The following is a 19432-nucleotide window of genomic DNA, read 5'->3' as shown; positions in this document are numbered from 1 at the left end:
ACACAGAAGAACTGTACAAAAAAGATCTTCATGACCCAGATAATCACGATGGTGTGATCACTGACCTTAGAGCCAGACATCCTGGAATGTGAAGTCAAGTGGGCCTTAGAAAGCATCATTACGAACAAAGCTAGTGGAGGTGATGGAATTCCAGTTGAACTATTCCAAATTCTGAAAGATGATGCTGTGAAAGTGCTGCACTCAATGTGCCAGCAAATTTGGAAAACTCAGCAGTGGCCACAGGACTGGAAAAGGTCAGTTTTCATTCCAATCCCAAAGAAAGGCAATACCAAAGAATGCTCAAACTACCACACAATTGGACTCATCTCACACGCTAGTAAAGTAATGCTCGAAATTCTCCAAGCCAGGCTTCAGCAATATGTGAACCGTGAACTTCCTGATGTTCAAGCTGGTTTTAGAAAAGGCAGAGGAGGCAGAGATCAAATTGCCAACATCCGCTGGATCATGGAAAAAGCAAGAGAGTTCCAGAAAAGCATCTATTTCTGCTTTATTGACTATGCCAAAGCCTTTGCCTGTGTGGATCACAATAAACTGTAGACAATTCTGAAAGAGATGGGACTACCAGACCACCTGATCTGCCTCTTGAGAAATTTGTATGCAGGTCAGGAAGCAACAGTTAGAACTGGACATGGAACAACAGACTGGTTCCAAATAGGAAAAGGAGTTCATCAAGGCTGTATATTGTCACCCTGTTTATTTAACTTATATGCAGAGTACATCATGAGAAACGCTGGACTGGAAGAAACACAAGCTGGAATCAAGATTGCCGGGAGAAATATCAATAACCTCAGATATGCAGATGACATCACCCTTATGGCAGAAAGTGAAGAGGAACTCAAAAGCCTCTTGATGAAAGTGAAAGTGGAGAGTGAAAAAGTTGGTTTAAAGCTCAACTTTCAGAAAACGAAGATCACAGCATCCAGTCCCATCACTTCATGGGAAATAAATGGAAAACAGTGGAAATAGTGTCAGACTTTTATTTTTCTGGGCTCCAAAATCACTGCAGATGGTGACTGCAGCCATGAAATTAAAAGACGCTTACTCCTTGGAAGAGAAGTTATGACCAACCTAGATAGCATATTCAAAAGCAGAGACATTACTTTGCCAACAAAGTTTCGTCTAGTCAAGGCTATGGTTTTTCCTGTGGTCATGTATGGATGTGAGAGTTGGACTGTGAAGAAGGCTGAACACCAAAGAATTGATGCTTTTGAATTGTGGTGTTGAAGAAGACTCTTGAGAGTCCCTTGGACTGCAAGGAGATCCAGCAGTCCATTCTGAAGGAGATCAGCCCTGGGATTTCTTTGGAAGGAATGATGCTAAAGCTGAAACTCCAGTACTTTGACTATCTCATGCCAAGAGTTGACTCATTGGAAAAGACTCTGATGCTGGGAGGGATTGGAGGCAGGAGGAGAAGGGGACAAGAAGAGGATGAGATGGCTAGATAGCATCACTGACTCGATGGACGTGAGTCTGAGTGAACTCTGGGAGTTGGTGATGGACAGGGAGGCCTGGCGTGCTGCGATTCATGGGGTCGCAAAGAGTCGGACACGACTGAGCGACTGATCTGATCTGATCTGATCACTTTACAACTTGGTAAATTTACTAAAAAATATTACCCTTAAAATGGGTGGATTCTATGATGTATAAATTATGCCTTAATAAAGTTGTTTTAAATATTCATATACAAGAAAAGTTTTTAGATGTATATAAAAATAAGGCCCATGAAAGGAATTGGGTGTGGTGATTGTACCAGACACATGAGCCAAGGGTAGGTACTTGTTACAGATGACAGTGAGGCTTAGCTCTTGACCAGCTTTGAAAGTTTCTTCCTATTTTAAAATGAAATGTATCTTCCTGTCTGTTCTGCCTATTAACTGAGCCCCACTTTAGGCTCATGTGTAATAGCACTGGTCCTTTCTCCACTAAGAGCCCTGTGCATGTCTGAAAGCAACTCTGTGTCCTGTCTCAGTCTTCGTTTCTCTCAGCTAAGTCACCCCAGCTCTGCTACCAGAGGCCGAGCCTCTCTCAGGATGTTGTGCCTCTCTCAGGCTGTCTCCCTTCTGAGAAATCTGAAGAGCAACACCTGTCCCCTCCTCCCCTGGAGGCAGGTAGAGAAGAGGAATCTGGAATCTGAGCTCCGCGCACTTGGGCTGGGAAGGGGTTCATACTCTCGCGTGGTGCCGACAGATGACGCTGTGACTTTTCCGTGTGTGTTTTCAGTTTTACCGATCCTTGAATATCCGGATTGCCCTCGTGGGCTTGGAAGTGTGGACTCATGGGAACATGTGTGAAGTTTCAGAGAACCCATACTCTACCCTCTGGTCATTTCTAAGCTGGAGGCGCAAGCTGCTCACCCGGAAGAACCATGACAACGCGCAGTTAATCACGTAAATAGCCTTTTCCATGTGTGTTGCCTTGCCCTTGGCTGCCAAGCCCCTGCTCCCAGCGCGTGTGCCGTCTGTCCTTTCTCCCCAGTGTTGACAGTTGGCTGGACTAAGCTATCCTGACTCTCCGTTCCAGTACCCAAATATTCCTCAGGCATGTGCTCTGTGCCCAGTATATTCAGGAAAATACTAAAAAGCCCAAGTCATAACAATTCCAAGAAGTGTTTACAACCCAAATTAGAAAATTAGTGCCTTAGACATATTTAGCTGAGTCTCTGAATCAACTGGATGTGTATTTGGGAAGTGACTGACTGTTCGTCGTGGCCGCTTTGAAACAGACTTTCTAAGGGGCTCACCCTGATCTTCATGGTGCTTTGTTCTAGTGCAGGAGTTGATCTCCCCATGCAGGCCCAGAAGAGGGGCCTCCTCAGCTTGTCCTTCATGTCATTCCCAGGGTCTCAGGGCCAACTGAGAGGTAGTCAAGTGGCAGATGATGCAGGAATAGTGTGTTTGAGGGGAGGGAGACATGGGGTGAGAGAGTGGTTGTGTTGGAGTTTGTTCAATCCCAGAAAGAAAAGAACAGAAACTGATGGGGGTCATGGCGGCCTGTGACAGTCCCCCATGATGACAATCTGGTATTTATTAGTGCTGACTTCCAAAGGTATTCTGAGGAAGTTACAACAAAAAGCACATACATAATAAAGCCATTTTTTCCTGTTCCCTAAATATCTCTGAAACAACAATCATTTAAACCTTTGTTTACACTTTAAAAGAGACCAAGGAAATAGCTCTACTAAAAGCCTGAGTTCTTGCTTCTTGATGATCTTTGAAAGTCTGGTGTCCTGCTTTGGGCAAGACCTAGAATCCAGTTTCCAGTATAACTTCCTCAGTGCCATGTCTAAGTTTATCAGACAATCAATAGGGCTTCCTAGAGATTTGCATGTATTTTTTTTTTGCAGATTATTTCTCTAAAGATAAATCTGCATTGAATTCAGCGAACATGTGTTAAGCACCTGCTGTGTGTCTGATTCTAAGCTAAGTTCTCATGATCCCAAAATAAATAAGATAGTCTTGGCTCTCTGAGATGTCATGGACTATATAAGAAGGCAAACACAAAGATATGAAAGCATGATGTAATGAATTTCCATGTAGATCCTTTAAATAAATTTCATGGTTTGTGGCATGCACGAAAACACCGATATTTTATTCATTCCTTTGCCCCTGTGCTGGATGCAGACAGCTGAGAAAAGAGTGTATTAAACTAGGGGAATGTAGCTGGCTGTTGGCAGATTAGGGTCACAGTCGCAAAACAAAGGCAGAAACAGCTCATCCTCGCACCCAGCTGCACTCTATCCCGATGGGACACATCTGTTTCCTTGGCCCCAGAGTGATTCAGGAATGAAACATCAGCTCCCACAGCTGCTGCCCTGACTGCCCCCCCCACCCCCCCGCTCCCCTGCCATACACATACCACAGAGCCAGGGATATGGTGGGGGACCTTGACAGCTGGCGGAAGTGGGCATGATTCACTTCAGCAGTAGAACCTGTGCCACCCTTCCCTCATCCCCACCCTCTGACCTTTTCCTCTGTAGCAGGAATGGGATGCAGCTTTGCAAGCCCTGCCCATTTCCTTCCAGGGGATGGGATTATGGCCGTACTGTGGGAAGAAGTGACCTTTTGCTTTCTTTTTCTGTTTGTCTAGAGCGGTGGGAGAATAGGTGAGAAGAATTGAGAGGTGTGGTGACCTGGGAATTGTTGCGTTGGCTTAGAGTAGCAGGACCTCTCCCCTTGGGAATGATCTGGGACTGTCAGCAGGGCCAAGGAAGGCCATGATGGCTTCTGGGCACATGGGAGCAGCCCCCTCAGCCCCTACCCTAGTCACCTCTCCTTCCTTCCCGCAGGGGCATGTCCTTTCATGGCACCACCATTGGCCTGGCTCCCCTCATGGCCATGTGCTCCGTGTACCAGTCTGGAGGAGTCAACATGGTGAGTCTCAAACCATTATTAATGCTGCAGAAAGTGGAAAATTGCCTTACAAAATAGGAGGCCATCTTCTAAATGTATACCTGTGGCGGATTCATTTCGATATTTGGCAAAACTAACACAATATTGTAAAGTTTAAAAATAAAATTAAATTAAAAAAAAATATTGTGTAGGAAGTATTATAGGAAAAAAGGTTGGACATAAAGAAGGGAAGTTTTTTTTAAATGAAGGTATTAAGTTCTAAGAGGTGGAGGTACTAAGGGATGAATTTTCATTTACTGTCATTTATTCCCAGTTCTCAAACTCAGGAGAACCCTGAAGCAATTACATGAATCATACATCACTACATCTCTTATATGGTCCAGACCAGGGCTGACAAATTATAAGATACAGAGATAAAAATGATTTTGTTTCAAGCCTTGGGTTCTGTGTATCTTTATGGAGCAAGAGCCTGTCTCAAAGTCACAGTTAGGAGATCATTGCCTTCTTTTGAAGTTCTCTCTGAGTTTGTGAGAGAACTATTCGTTTCTGGCCTGTAAAGTAGACAGCAAGGAGGCTACTGGGCATTTATCTGCCAACCTCTCTGTCGACCTGTGCTTACTGACAGATGCTGCAGGGTACTTAAGATCATGGACTTTAGTCCCTGAGCCTGTATGCCCAGCAGTTGTGTTATCAGTGGAGAGCTTGGCTAAGGAAAAGGCAGGGCTGCAGAGGGGAGCTGTCTTTGACCTGAACTCTCTCCCCGAGCAGGACCACTCTGAGAATGCCATCGGCGTGGCCGCCACCATGGCCCACGAGATGGGTCACAACTTCGGCATGAGCCACGATTCCGCGGATTGTTGCTCAGCCAGCGCGGCTGACGGTGGGTGCATCATGGCTGCTGCCACCGGGTGAGTCAAGCGGGAAGCTGAGGATGGGGAAGAGGGCAGAGCGCGAGAGGCCAGTGCAGACCAAGTGTGCTCCGGGCCCAGGGAGCCTCTGTTATACTTCTGACACGGGCCTTGAAGAGAGAAGGGGAAGAAGACCAAGAAAACAAATGTTGGAAGCAGCACAGGTTTCTAGCAGAAACTTTGGTGTAGTAGAACCTGTTGTTATTGTTTAGTCCAACTCTTTGTAACCCCATGGACTGTAGCCCACCAGTCTTCTCTGTCCATGGCATTTCCCAGACAAGAATTCTGGAGTGGGTTGCCATTTCCTTCTCCAAGGGGGTCTTCCCAACCTTGGGATGGAACCTGCATCTCCTGCATTGGCAGGCAGATTCTTTACCACTAAGCCACCAGGGAAGCTGATGAAACTTGAGATTCACTTAATTTCTGCCTCGGTGGTCTTCAGCTGTAAAATTGGTCTGACCATATGTGTCTTTTCCACTTCATGAATTTTTGGCTGAGAACCCATTTATAACAGTCACAACCCTTCATCCCTTCATGTGAAGGAAGTGTGATTAGGGCTGTCACACCTAGCCCTGGAAGCACTGATGTTGCCTCCAGAACAAGGAGAAAGAAGGACAGCAACCCCACACCCCACAGTGACTCCTCAGGGGTTTTGCAGGCTGCATTTACCACAAGGAATGGGGACAAGGCAGCTCCATCTCACTGTAGTTCTGAGGGGTCTTTAAACCAGAGCCTTTTAAAGAGAACTCTGAAGTTGCTTCAGAGGACTTAGAGTCAGTGTCTGGACTCACACAGCAGAGAGCAGCAGGTTCTTCAGGGAACTGAGTCACTCTTCAGAAGGCATCATGGTGGGAGCTTGTGTTCCTCCTACGGAAAGCCACTAGGGCCGGCTCATGCTGCTCAGGGAGTGGTGTTGTTGTGTCTCTGAGAGGAGATGCAGCTTGCTTGGTGTTCCAGTGTCTTCTGCTCACTTCGTGGAAAAAGTGTCACACAAAGGATGATGTTGATATGAAAGAGACAGACAGCTCCATGGTTCATGCTCAAATCTCTGCTGTTTGAACAAGGTTCAAGCTCGCTGTTAAGTCCACCTCTTTCTCTCTCAATCTAAAAATCTTATTCATAGACAGGTGGTTGAGAGAGTTATGTTAATTACTACAATTTGTTTTAAACTGTTCAGACAAAATTTAACAATTTTTAGTGACAAGCTTTTTGTGACATTCCTGACAACTGAAGGAAACCCTCCGGTGTCTAACCTGTACTTGGTTTAGGTAATTGGGATCAGGATAACTCTTCCTCTGTACACCCAGATCATGGTACCTACCTGTCACCAAGGAGTGCATGACTTCTGATTCTTTTCCCCAATAGCGGGATGTAGGGCCTTTCACACTCTTGCGATACAGACCATGTGTTTGTGAGTTGGGCCGTTGAGTTTGGAGCGCTGCCTGCATCGTTAGAACAGAGATCAGATCACTGGCCCAACAAAGAAATTAAACCCATAACTTGGCCTTTTTTGGCCTGGTCTTCTGTTCTAAGAAAATCTCCATCTAATATCAGCTTCAGGAAAAGTTTGGGTTGGCTGGAATTTTATTCCGCTCTAAGGCTCAAGAGACCTATTGTAACATACTAGTTATCCTTTATTTATTGCAACTCCTTCATGGAAAGGGCTGAAATCATTGCTTCAGATTCTCAAATAAATCCTCCATGGAGAGAAAGGGAAAAAAAAAAAACATTATGTGGTGGTTAATATTTCTTAGTTCATAGAAAGTTAATGTACAGGTGATGTTCTCAGGGGGCAGAATGTATGTGCATGGGCCTGTGGGGGTCTGGATCCAGCTGGAATCAGACTCATGGGCGGCAGCTTGATGCTCAGACCCCCCAGCTGATTCCGCCCTGGCTCTCCTCCCAGGCACCCCTTTCCCAGAGTGTTCAACAGATGCAACAGGAGGGAGCTGGACAGGTATCTGCAGTCAGGCGGGGGGATGTGTCTCTCCAACATGCCAGACACCAGGACGCTGTATGGAGGCCGGAGATGCGGAAATGGGTACCTGGAAGATGGGGAAGAGTGTGACTGTGGGGAGGAGGAGGTAAGGTGTCATGCCATGTTAGTGGGAGGGGAAGAATTTACAGTGACTTCAAATCTCAAGGTCAAAGAGCATGTATCTGAAAATTAGTCATAGGCATTTCCTACATACATGTGGAGGTCAAAGACCCCATCACAAATAACATGTGGGGAGTAAGCCTTAAATATGGACCATTTATGTAGATTCTCCCAGTTTGAGGTTGACAGTATGTGTGTCCAAAATGCAGGGGAGTTCTCCTTGTGAGCATCTGATCTATACAGAAACCACAGTCTTGGCCAGTGGAGCTACAGATGGCTTCCTTGGCTGTCCACAGCTGGATACGTGAACTTGAACCTGGGCATTATGAGGATACTTAAAATAACAAGCTCATGCTCTTTGACCTGTAGAAGAAATGACTGAAAGGGGCTTCTAGGAGGAAGAAAGAGCAGAATTGATGGTGTACAAGCCCTTTCCTTCCTTCTGATCTTCAGGATGAATATAGTAGGCATATCATAGCTCTGTCACTTCTGACAGATGCTCGCGGTTCTACAAAAAGCAGAACTGGATAGTTTCATATCTATTTTATGAAGCATGAAAATATGAACGTTAACGTGCAGAACAGTTTGTGGGAGAATGTGTCAGTAGTCTATGCATTCAGAATAAACTCTGGGGATGAGATTGAGGGTCTGTATATGTGGGTAAAGACTATTTGCTTTTTTAATCTTCTCTATGGTTTGACTTTTTTAAAATGCCAGCACATAACTTTAATAAAACAAGAACCATTTAAAGGCTTCCCACCTGCACCAGCATGAGTTCAGAGAGATCGGCCCAGACCCTTCAGAAAGGAGAGAGTTGTATTATCATGGAGGGCCCAGTGAGGTTAAGGGGCCCACTCCTGAGTGGGCTTGGCCAATGGCTTATATTCAGAGCAGTTTCTCCTTCAACAAATGAGTATGTGATCTAGGTCATGTGCCAGGGATAGGAAAATAAATAGGTAGAAAAAAATAGGCATGGTCCCTGTCCTTATGGGGTATATAGTCCAAAGCCAGAAACACACATTGACCAAATAGCTGCAAAAATGTATAAATACAACTGTGGTAAATACCAGGAGAGCCAATAGCATGATGCTAGGAGTGTATGTAACGTGAGGGGAGCTGCCCGACTCAGGTGGGGGTGGACTCTGACCCTACACTCGAGGGCTGAGGTAGGAGTTAGCGAGGGGCACGAGGACGGGAAGGCACACTTTAGCTAGTGGGAGAGCTGTGCCTTGGGGTGGGAAGACGCCTGGTGCTCTAGAAGGGGAGGAGCACAGGTCCGCCTGGATCCCAGGAAGACATGGTCTCTGGATTTTGGATTGGGGATGAGAAAAACAAATCATGACATTTCCTTATAATGTAGTACTATGCTAAAAATCACATTTTAGACGAATCCATGATTACAAGGAAAAGTGGGGGTAGTGTGTTAAGTTTAAAAGCAGTATGGATACTGTGATTTTGTAAAATAACTATATGTTTATAAATGTGTCAAAATGCAGTTGTGTCTGATGATTCTGCTTGTGTATATTCTCTACAATATATATATATACTATCTTAATGATAAAGCTATAAAGTGGTGTTTTGGGTAGAGATTTCCCAGGGAGCTGGAGTTCCAGGGGCACATAAGGTGGGATAGGAGGTAAAGGCCCCTCCTCCTGCCTTGTCTCCCATCTCCCTGCTCTGCTGCCTCTGAGGCTCATGCCCACTCTTGCTGCCTCCCCAGGAATGTGAGAACCCCTGCTGCAATGCCGCTAACTGCACCCTGAGAGAGGGGGCCGAGTGTGCGCACGGCTCCTGCTGTCACCGCTGTAAGGTAAGGGGCCCTCCCCACCCAGGGTTCTGACCTGACAGTCTGAGGCTCTGCAGGGGCTGATGGCCAGGATTCAGCCTCAGTCCTGGGGAAGTGGTGGTGTCAAAGTTAGCCAGAAAGAGCCTTTGAACAAAGCTTCCCTTTTTCTATATTTGACCTCACTGAGTTCAGATTATCCCAGAAGGCTGTGTGGGCCTCCTGGAAAGTGGGAAATTAAAAAAAAAATGTCCAGAGAGAGTAGGCTTGATTTTATTTGGCATTCATAATATTCCTCATTACAGTTTTGATTAACATTAAGGGATTGCTTGTTAGGTGCCAGGCACAGTGCAGAGAATTTTATATGTGTCATCTCATTCAGTCCTTATAGAACACCTGTGGGGTTTATGTTAATATCCTCAACTTAAGATGTAGAGACTGAGGCTCAGAGGGTATAAGTGACTTCTCCAGGGTTAAACAGTGAGGAAGGGGCTGAACCAGGTTTCTCTGACTCTGGAGCCCACATTCTTAGTATTGATTGGAAGAGCACACCATTTTTACCACTAATGTTACTATAGGTCTGCATTCTCTTATCTACAATTCTGAAATTCAGGAAGTTCTAAAAACTGAAAAAAAAATTTTTTTAAACTCATTTGGTGGCTAAATTGGATCTGAATTGACATAAATCTAATTATAGTTTTTTTAAAAAATCACACTTAAAGCAAATAGTGTATTTCATTGCAAAAACATTAGTGTGTTTGATTATAAGGTATAATCCTAGGCCTTGATGCTGGGTTATGTAATATACATATGTCATGTGTATGTATATATAGAGAGATATACACATATACATATGTATGTACATCTGTGTAATGTCTGCTTTCTCAAATCTGTGAAGTCTGGGGCCCATCTGGTCCCAGGGTTTTAGATTGGATCGTGGACTGTGCTTCCACATACCACATGCTCAGGGCTCATTATGTTCCCCATACTGTTGAAGTGCTTTACTAGAACATTCTTTCTAGCATGACCTTCTAGCAATAACCACGAGAGGGTTATTGTCCTCATGCACGCATGAGAAAGTGCATCAACAGAGGTCTGCTGCCTAAGGCGCTGGGATTTGAACCCAGGCAGACTGGCTCCAGGGTTGGTGGGTCTTTTTCCCCTCCATCCTGCTGCTGGGTGGGGAGATGCATCTGAGGCCACCCTTGCTCTGAGACTGTCAGCAAGCTGCTCAGCTGGCCCGCTCCCACCTTCCCTCCTGGGATCCCTCGTGGGTGGTGTGGAGTCACCCAGGAGTGTGGCGGGGTGCTATTCTCAGACATAGCTCTCTTTGCCTGTTCAGGGGAACTCCCATGCCGTCTGTATGATTTAAGACAGACCCGGCATCCCTCAGAGAGGCTGTGCTGTGTCAGGTCAGGATCTCAGGCTGAGGCCTGAGAATGAACGTAGAGAGCACTCGTCTCCGGGTCCCAGGATTTCAGCTTGGATCTTGGAAAGGCTTTCCCTGCAGAGAAGTGTGTGGGAAAAGATGAGCCCTGGAGTCTGAGATCTTCATTTCCAGCCCTGTGTGTGACTGGGGGCAGCTATTACCCATCCAAGCCTGAGTTCTCTATCTGTAAGATGGGAAGAGTACTAATAACACTGACCCCACCTAGGGAGGCTGGAAGACTCGAACAGAAACTCAGACTTACCAGTTGCCCAAGGTGTGCTATTTGATCAGGTTATTTCATCTGCAGAATGGGGCAAATAGCAGTATCTAGCTCATGGACATTGTGAGGATCTCATGAGATGAACATGTGCAACATACTTAGCCTGGAGCTTGACTCCGTAATGTGGGTGTATTATTGCCAGAGTGCTTGTGAATTCAAAGATGCATGAATGCTAGTTTGTGTGTGAGTGTATCTATACATATATACTAGTGGGCTTTGCTCTTCTGCCACTTACTAACCATGAAACTTTGGAGACATGCCTCAGATTTCCTCATCTATAAAACAGGGATAATTATATTACATAGGACTGTCATGAAGACTAAATGAAATATTATTTGTCCTGGGCATTTAAGTAGGAGCTCCATAAAGTAGCTGTTATTACTAAAGCACTTAGTGAACTGTAAATAGTTGCATAAATATTATTTCTTACCTGATTCTTAAGACTGCTATGTAGAGTTAACATTTGTAAAACCACCTTGAAACTAAGTGTTAGATGTTTCATGTTAGATGATTTATGGTGGTTTAAGCTAATGAGGTCATGTAAAAAGTGCTCTGAAATAATGGTAAGGGATTTTCTGTTCCGTGGGAGTGATGCTCATGAGCCCTTGCTGGGAGGATTGAGGACAGGTGGGAGATTGACTTTATCCCCCGCTTCTTGTTCCTCGGCTCAGCTGTTGGCCCCGGGCACGCTGTGCCGTGAACAGGCCCGGCAGTGCGACCTCCCGGAGTTCTGCACGGGCAAGTCCCCCCAGTGCCCCACCAACTTCTACCAGATGGACGGCACCCCTTGCGAGGACGGCCAGGCCTACTGCTACAATGGCATGTGCCTCACCTATCAGGAGCAGTGCCAGCAGCTGTGGGGCCCTGGTAAGGCACTCTCCAGCGAGCGGACCACCCTCCTTCCACCCCGATGCTTCCTAGCCAGCCTCCCCCTTCAGACACTCTGGATTGCTTAGGATCAGGCTTTACAAGAGCATCTCCAGATATTACCTTTTTTTATTGCCTTGCCTCAAGGCGGACTTTCAGCAGGAGGCAGTAGACAGTATTCCTCCTAGTTCCTTGATGCTTTAAATTCTCACAGTGAGTGAATGGATAAGAATAATCCAACACAACAGGTGGACGATGGAGCTGTGAGCAAAGTATCAACCATGAGATGGGATTTTTTTTTCATATATCATATTGGAAAAGAGTGAAAAATTAATTTGATAAGTTGGCATGATAATACTGTAACAAGAATAATAGTATAGTTGTGGAGAAAACCATATTATACATGTGGGGAAACAGATGTGTACAACCCCAATGGAAAGCAGTTTGGAGATACCAGAATTTTAAGTGTACCTGTCATTGGACCCATCCATACTACTGCTTAGGAATGTGTCCTATGTTTGTATTTGGCCAAGTAGATTTACAAGGATATTTATTACAGCACTGTTAGAGCAATAACAACCCATAAATACTTCAATAAATCCTATCAGTTAAGGTAAATCTCGTGCACCCAAATACATTGGGACTCCATAAGCTGAATAAAAGGACGCAGCTCTCTATGTACTAAGTAAAAAAAAAAAAATGTGAATAGACTATGTGGCCATTCCTTATTGGATAGATTATCTCTAGAAGATACACAAGAATTGTATCTAGAAGGTAGAGATAAAATTATCTTTAGAAAATACACTATTAATTGATTGCTTCTCCAGGTTTTAGGGATGTGGGAACTGGAATGGCTAAGTAGAAAAAACAGAAAAACGTATTTTATTCTTAAAAATCTTCTGCAGGTATTACCTTTATTAAAAAAAAAAAAAATAACAAACACCTGAAATGAGAAAGGGCTTCTTCATGAGAAAGAAGGCTTAGCACACAAACCTCCCATAGATATAAAACCTCAATAAAGTGTAAAGAACTGATATAAAACCTTTTTTTATGAGTAGGTCTTGAGAAGGTGGGGGTGGACCAACAGATAGGGATAAAGAAAAGGCTGAATATTCCCTTCCATAAAACTTCCTTACTTCCTGATTTTGCCAGGGGCTAGCTCTGTCCTTTGGGGGCTTCTGACTTCTACTAAAGTTGGCTAGTGTGCTGATAAATGTTTCTTGCCCACCCAGGAGCCCGGCCTGCTCCTGATCTCTGCTTCGAGAAGGTGAATGTGGCAGGGGACACCTTTGGAAACTGTGGGAAGGACATGAATGGGAAACACAAGAAGTGCAACATGAGGTGATGACCATAAGGCAGACCCCATGAGATGAGGATGCCAAAGCAAGTCCTGCTCTTTCGTCACTCCCACCCACTCATCCGCTTGGCTGGCCCTAGAGCGGGCCCTTCAGTAATCTCTTCCAGGCCCTTTTGACAATGCACCATTCAGCCCTAAGGAAGTCAGAGGGAGGGTGTGGATGCAATGCTTCCTAGAAGGCTGGTCACATTTCCTTTTGGGACCTTCTTATACTAGGGCAGCCCATCAGCCCTCTTGGGTCATTTCCGCAGGGTACTAATTATACCCTCATCTGAATAGCCTGTCATTCACCCATTCATTCATTCATTTCAACCATCCATCCACCTACCCACCCATCCACTATCTATTGTGGATTTACCATGTGCCAGACACTGGGCTGAGTACATGGAACTTAAGAGGATAGTGTAATAATGGAAATATGGTGGGAGCCACCCAACCCACCTTAGTGGGCTGAAGTGGTTTCCCAGAGGAAGTTATGCTTAAGCTGCGATCTGGAGAAAGTATCTATTTGAACAGGATGAGGAATGGTGCTGGTACATGGTAGAGTGTCCCAGGCAGAGAAATGAATAGAGAAAAGCTGGTGGTAGGAAGAATTGATAGCAACTTGATATAGTTAAAGTATAATGTTGGGGTGCAGCGGGGGTGGGGTACGGGGTGCGCTACTGAGAAATGAGCCTGGCTAGTTGAGCAGGGACCACATCATGAGAAACCTTGAGTATGTGGCTAGGGGAGTTTGGACTTTGGCTTGAGAGCAGTTTGGAAATTAGGCCCTTGTAGGGCAAGTCTGGAGCAGGGAGACCAGTTTCCTGGTGTCCAGGTGAGAGAGGATGGTGGTGTGAACTTGGGTTGGTATATAGGATGGAGGAGGGAGGTCAGGGATGACACCAGGCTTCTTCTGGCTGCAACACCAGGGTGCTTGGGGGTACAAAGAGCATAAGGGGTTAGGTTGCTCAGGTCAGGCAGTTGTTCTTGCGGTAAAGGGGACTTCCCAAGGCCAGCCCTCTGGCTACATCTACTTGGGAATAAAGATATAGCATCCTATCCTTAGTCTAAGACCACACAGAGGAATTCTGGCTGAGTCCCTACAGCACACTCATTGCCTTTTGCCTCTCCCCCATACAAACCTGCTGTCCCAGTCGAGAAAGACTGAAGCTCTTTGGTGTCCCAGCTCTTCCCTGTCTCTGATTCCATCTCCTTCCCTCCTCCTCTCTTGGGCTCAGAGATGCCAAATGTGGCAAGATCCAGTGTCAGAGTTCCGAGGCCCGACCCCTGGAGTCTAATGCAGTGCCCATCGACACCGTCATCGTGATAAATGGAAGGCAGATCCGATGTCGGGGCACCCACGTCTATCGAGGTCCCGAGGAGGAGGGTGACATGCTGGACCCCGGCCTGGTGATGACCGGGACCAAGTGTGGCCATAACCACGTAAGTTCCTTCCTCCAGCCTCACTTAGCCTCTGGGTTGCAGAGGGTAGTGACTGAAGTGGGAGTCTGGGGGAGGATGCCTGGGTTCAAATCCCAGCTTCCCCAACCTCTTTAGCCCTGTGGCTTACATTCTTTATAGAGCATATTATTAAGAGCAAGACCCACCCTATAGAATTGTTGTATGGATTAAATGAGATAATCCCTGTAAACTGTTTAGAAGGATTGTCTATTATATCTCTTTTGTCCTCATCATTAATTATCATATGAATTATGAAATGGTCTAAACTAGGAGTCCGGGAAGCCTGGGCGGCTATCTGAGAGTTAACTCTGAGAATAACATTGTAAAACACATCTGAAGCACTCGGTGTAGTACCTGGCACAAAGTAAACTGCTATCACCATGGTCATTATCTTTAAGTATAATGTTTAAATTAGTACATATTAATATGCAATTAAGTAACATAGAACCAATAGTAATATAGAATGATATCACACATATTTATTATATGGGCTTCCCAGGTGTGGCACAGTGGTAAATAATCTGCTTGCCAGTGCCAGGAGATTCAGGAGACTCGGGTTCAATCCATGGGTCAGGGAAATCCCCTGGAGAAGGAAATGGTAACCAAGTCCAGTGTGCTTGCCTGGAGAATCCCATGGACAGATGAGCCTGGTGGGCTACAGTCCATGGAGTTGTAAAGAGTCGGACACAACTTAGCAACTGAGCACGCACGCACATTATATTATTATATTTTCTTAAAATGTAATATTTGTTGTTTTCTCCCTCATCGCAAGAGAAATAGCAGAACTTAGTTGTCATCCTGTCCTTGAATTTTAGGTTGTTTTTATCACTATAATAACCTGAAGCAGGCTGCCTTTTTGAGTCCCATATGTTCTGAAAGCAAAACCTCAGTCTCCTAATCGCCAACCAGTGTCCCTTCTGTTGTACTGACCGGTTTCTTCTCATTACAGATTTGCTTTGAGGGGCAGTGCAGGAACACCTCGTTCTTTGAAATGGAAGGCTGTGCGAAGAAGTGCAACGGCCACGGGGTACGTATGCTGGAGGTTCTGGGGCTCCTCTGCGATGATGTCCATAGGGGCAGGCACTGTGGGAAGCCAGAGCTCTCTAGGGTGCTGACATCTCTTCCCTGCCCTGCCCTTGCTCCAGGTCTGCAACAACAACCAGAACTGCCACTGCTTCCGGGGCTGGGCCCCACCCTTCTGCAACACGCCAGGCCAAGGGGGCAGCATCGACAGCGGGCCCATGCCTCCCGAGAGTGAGTGGCCGGCCTGCGTGGCTCCTGCCCACCTTTGTGAGGAGGGATGGATGGCATAATGCAGAGGAATAATAAGTCAGCACTGTCATCCTGATTTTTATAGATGAGGGAACAAGAGGGGCTGAGTGGGAGGAGTGGCCCAGGCTAGCAGCCTGGTGTGGGGTCCAGGTTAGTTGCTCTTCCTCTGTCTCTGTCCCTTCTGTTGAGGAGCCTGTTCCTGCTTACAGAGAGATTAAGACAGACCACAGGTTATTGAATAATCCATTCTATCTGGGGGTCAGTGGTAGCAACTACCCCTTCTCAACTACTTAAAATTAATCATGGACCTAGGGCACATTATAGTGACTCAGACGCCCTTTGATGGACAAAGCTTAAAATGAGGAGCTGGAAATTCAGAAGTGTATTTCAGGGATTCTAGCTCTTTGGTTTCCAAACTTTAAAAAAATAATAGCAAAAATTTTTTTTTTTTTGAGCAAAATCTTTCAAGGAAGAAACCTCTATATAAAGCAGTTAAAAGTAGTGTGTCACTGGTCTATATATATTTTGTACATTTAGATTTATAATTCATGAGAACATTGAGGCAAATTTGGTGAAACCAAATGTGAAATTGTGGATTATGCTTCTAATCTTAGATCAATCTATATGTCTCAGTGTTTTGTGGTTGTTTTGTGTCCAGGAAAATCATGATTTAGGCAGAAAACAAGTGGTAAATAATAATAGAGCTGGAATAATAGAGCTCCTTGCCTTATATGAAAAGGAATGCTTTTCAATTAAGCAGAAGTAGCTGGAGAAACTTTACTGTGAAGTCCCTGCCAAGCAAGTTGACCTGATTATTGAAGCTAGTAATATTAGTGACTTCCCAGTGGGACATAGTATGTGCTTTTTTGTTATAGTTTTTAAGTTAAAATAAGTAATATAAGGTAAATGAAAATCAAGGATCTGAAGAGTATCTGGAACATATTACTTGAAATCCACTACTGAAGCCAACTGCTTCTAAATCTGCCGCTTGGGTTCTGTTTCTGGAAGGCGCTGGTCCTGTGGTCGCCGGAGTGTTTTCAGCCATCTTTGTGCTGGTGGCCCTGATCATGATGTATCGCTGCTGTAAACAGAACAACAAACTGGGCTACCTCAAGTCCTTAGCCCTCCCTTCCAAGCTGAGGCAACAGTTCAGGTATGACGGGGTGCCGTGAAGGATTTGAGGTCTACTTGGGGGTCACAGCTTTCTGAAAGCAGTGCCTGGTTTTAGAAGAAGAAGGTGGTGGTGGTGGGTCTCATTTAGTTGGAAGGCAAATGCCCAGTGCACGTCACCCTCTCCCCTTCTGCTATGCTCCATGACCACGGCAAACATTACTACTTGATTTTTATTGTAAGCAAGCTTGATTGAGCCTGGTCATCACTTCAGAAGCCTTCTCAGCAGAATGCCCCCAACCAATTCAAGCTGGAATGTGAAATGAAATCTATCCTGTATCTAATGGATTTCCTCCGCATCTTAGAGCCCAGAAAGTGAGGCAATAGAGGAAAACTGACTAGCTCAAGTCAGTCACAGAGGTGGCTAGACATCAACTCAAGACAGAGAGTAATTTTTGTCCTAAGTAATTCATTCCTGTGGGTATTGAAGATGTATAGTCTCCAAGTCCTCTGTTATAAATCATAATTTTTCCAGAGGAGATTTTTAAATCCCAGGTCCTCCTGGAATGATGCCTGAGGGAGATTGGTTGATGGCTGGTAACATTCTTGTCTTCTTGGGGGAGAAAGGTCTTAAAAAGGGTGACGAAAAGATACTGAGGCACACTGTGCTGTATATGAGGCCAACTCTCTTTCCTTGGGAGTTTTCCACTGGCCACCGTCTCCGTGCCGAGGGAGCTGGGCTTCAGGAGGGCCAATCCCACTTCCGCTAGAGCAGATTCAGGGACGACTGAGCTGCTGGCTGGCCACACCTGGGTCAGAGCGAACTCAGGCAGTAACCTTCAATGAACAACCTGTGCTTCTCCTTCCTTGTTACTAGTTGTCCCTTCAGGGTGTCTCAGAACAGTGGAACAGGCCACGCCAACCCAACGTTCAAGTTGCAGACACCCCAGGGCAGGCGAAAGGTAAGAGCTTTGCACCATGAACATTGCTACTTTGACCTTCTCTCTTAGGACTGTGCTAGATTTTCCCATAAGCACCTTTGTGGGCCCCTTGGGATTCGTAATAAACGATACTTTCTTGGCCTGAGAGATGGTCAGCTGGTTCTACCATCCCCTCATGACTTTAAAAGTTGCATTTGACCTCTGGGATCCGAGGTCTTTGTTCGTGCCAATGGGACACCCAAGGCCACCCTCAAGTTTTTAAGTGCATTAAGGGTTCCTGTATCTCAGACGTTCCTCGTCTTATGCATACAGGTGACCAACACTCCTGAAACCCTGCGGAAGCCCTCCCAGCCTCCTCCCCGGCCCCCTCCAGACTACCTGCATAACGTGTCACCACCTGCGCCATCGCCAGCACACCTCAGCAAGGCTGCTAGAAACTCCCCAGGGCCCAGACCATCAGTAGAGAGGAAAGAATCATCCAGGGGACCGCCCCCAAGCCGGCCAGTGCCCCCCGCCCCTAAGTGCGTCCTCTCCCAGGTAAGTGGCTTCTCAGCAACCCTGGATCAGGAGCATCACTTGTCAGGCCATCAGCCATGAGGAATGAGGAATGATGGAGGCTGGGAAGAGAGAGCTTGCTGAGTCCTGGGCTGGCTGCCCTTGCTGCATTCTGGTCCATACTGGGCACACAGAATGTGAGGTGACGAGATGGGGAAATATGCTACAGAGCACTTCCGCCCTGGCTGGCGTCTTCCTGACAAGCCGGCGCCCATCTTCCACCCCAAATGTGCATGTTGAGTCAGTGTTTCAGTTCCCCGTGGTCTTTTCCTCTCTACTGGGCCTTTGCAAATGCTGTTTCCTCTGCCACATACACTTTCTTCCCTTTGCACCAACATCTCGTGTTCATTCTTAGGTCTCCTGTTAAATGCTGCTTCCTCCAAAAAGCCTTCTCTGACCCCCAAGCCCAAGTTTGGTGTCCCTGCATTTCTCTCATCATAGTACTTATTCCACCATGTTGTGCCAATCAGTACCTTGCACTAGTCGGGAGGTCTTCCTGAGGGATGTAGGGTGATGCTTTGCTCATCTGGGGGGCAGGTCAAGGGGCCCGGCCTCTGGGAGGGGTGGGCAGGGTCTGGGCTATCCCCGCATCACCGGTATTCTTTAGAAGCAGAGCCATCCTGCCCTGTAGTCTGTTTACCCGGCGTGTCTGTGCTCTGCTGGCTCCAGCTGTACCTTCCGGCAGGAGTTCCTACAACACAGACACAGATGTTGGGTGGTGGCCAGGCGTGGTGCCTTCCGGAACCACCTGTGTTTTACCCTCAGTTGGGGTAGGGGACTTGGCCATTTTCCTCCTGGGACTGTTGTTCTTGGGCATGGTCCAGGGGGCCCAGGCTGTCCCTGCCCCTAAGGACTGTTGGCTCTAGGTCCTGGGGTCTCTGGGACGTGGCAGTGTCATGGTTCAGCAGAGCCAGGAGCAACAGGTTTGGTTCTCTGATGATGCAAAGCTGCTGCAGTGCATGCTCCAGTGCTCAGTCATGTTCGACTCTGTGACCCCGTGGACTGTAATCCACCAGGCT

The 19432-nt window shown here is 46.2% G+C and overlaps 1 protein-coding gene across 7 annotated transcripts in view; it reads left to right on the top strand.

The window, feature by feature from the left end:
* ADAM19 (ADAM metallopeptidase domain 19) overlaps positions 1-19432 on the top strand; it is a 91894-nt gene that overhangs the window by 61876 nt on the left and 10586 nt on the right. For all 7 annotated transcript variants that reach the window (XM_061424175.1, XM_061424177.1, XM_061424180.1 and 4 more), the window contains 13 exons: positions 2242-2408; positions 4307-4391; positions 5139-5278; positions 7185-7362; positions 9097-9186; positions 11540-11735; positions 12968-13076; positions 14313-14517; positions 15485-15562; positions 15681-15789; positions 16816-16960; positions 17795-17879; positions 18171-18395. In XM_061424175.1, coding sequence (XP_061280159.1) covers positions 2242-2408; positions 4307-4391; positions 5139-5278; positions 7185-7362; positions 9097-9186; positions 11540-11735; positions 12968-13076; positions 14313-14517; positions 15485-15562; positions 15681-15789; positions 16816-16960; positions 17795-17879; positions 18171-18395 — 1812 coding nt within the window. The remainder of the gene's footprint in view (positions 1-2241; positions 2409-4306; positions 4392-5138; positions 5279-7184; positions 7363-9096; positions 9187-11539; positions 11736-12967; positions 13077-14312; positions 14518-15484; positions 15563-15680; positions 15790-16815; positions 16961-17794; positions 17880-18170; positions 18396-19432) is intronic.

The sequence above is a fragment of the Bos javanicus genome, chromosome 7 (assembly GCF_032452875.1).
Source record: "Bos javanicus breed banteng chromosome 7, ARS-OSU_banteng_1.0, whole genome shotgun sequence".
NCBI classification, from domain to species: domain Eukaryota; kingdom Metazoa; phylum Chordata; class Mammalia; order Artiodactyla; family Bovidae; genus Bos; species Bos javanicus.
The sequence above is the reverse complement of the archived record's forward strand: the minus strand, read 5'-3'. Positions and strand labels throughout refer to the sequence as shown.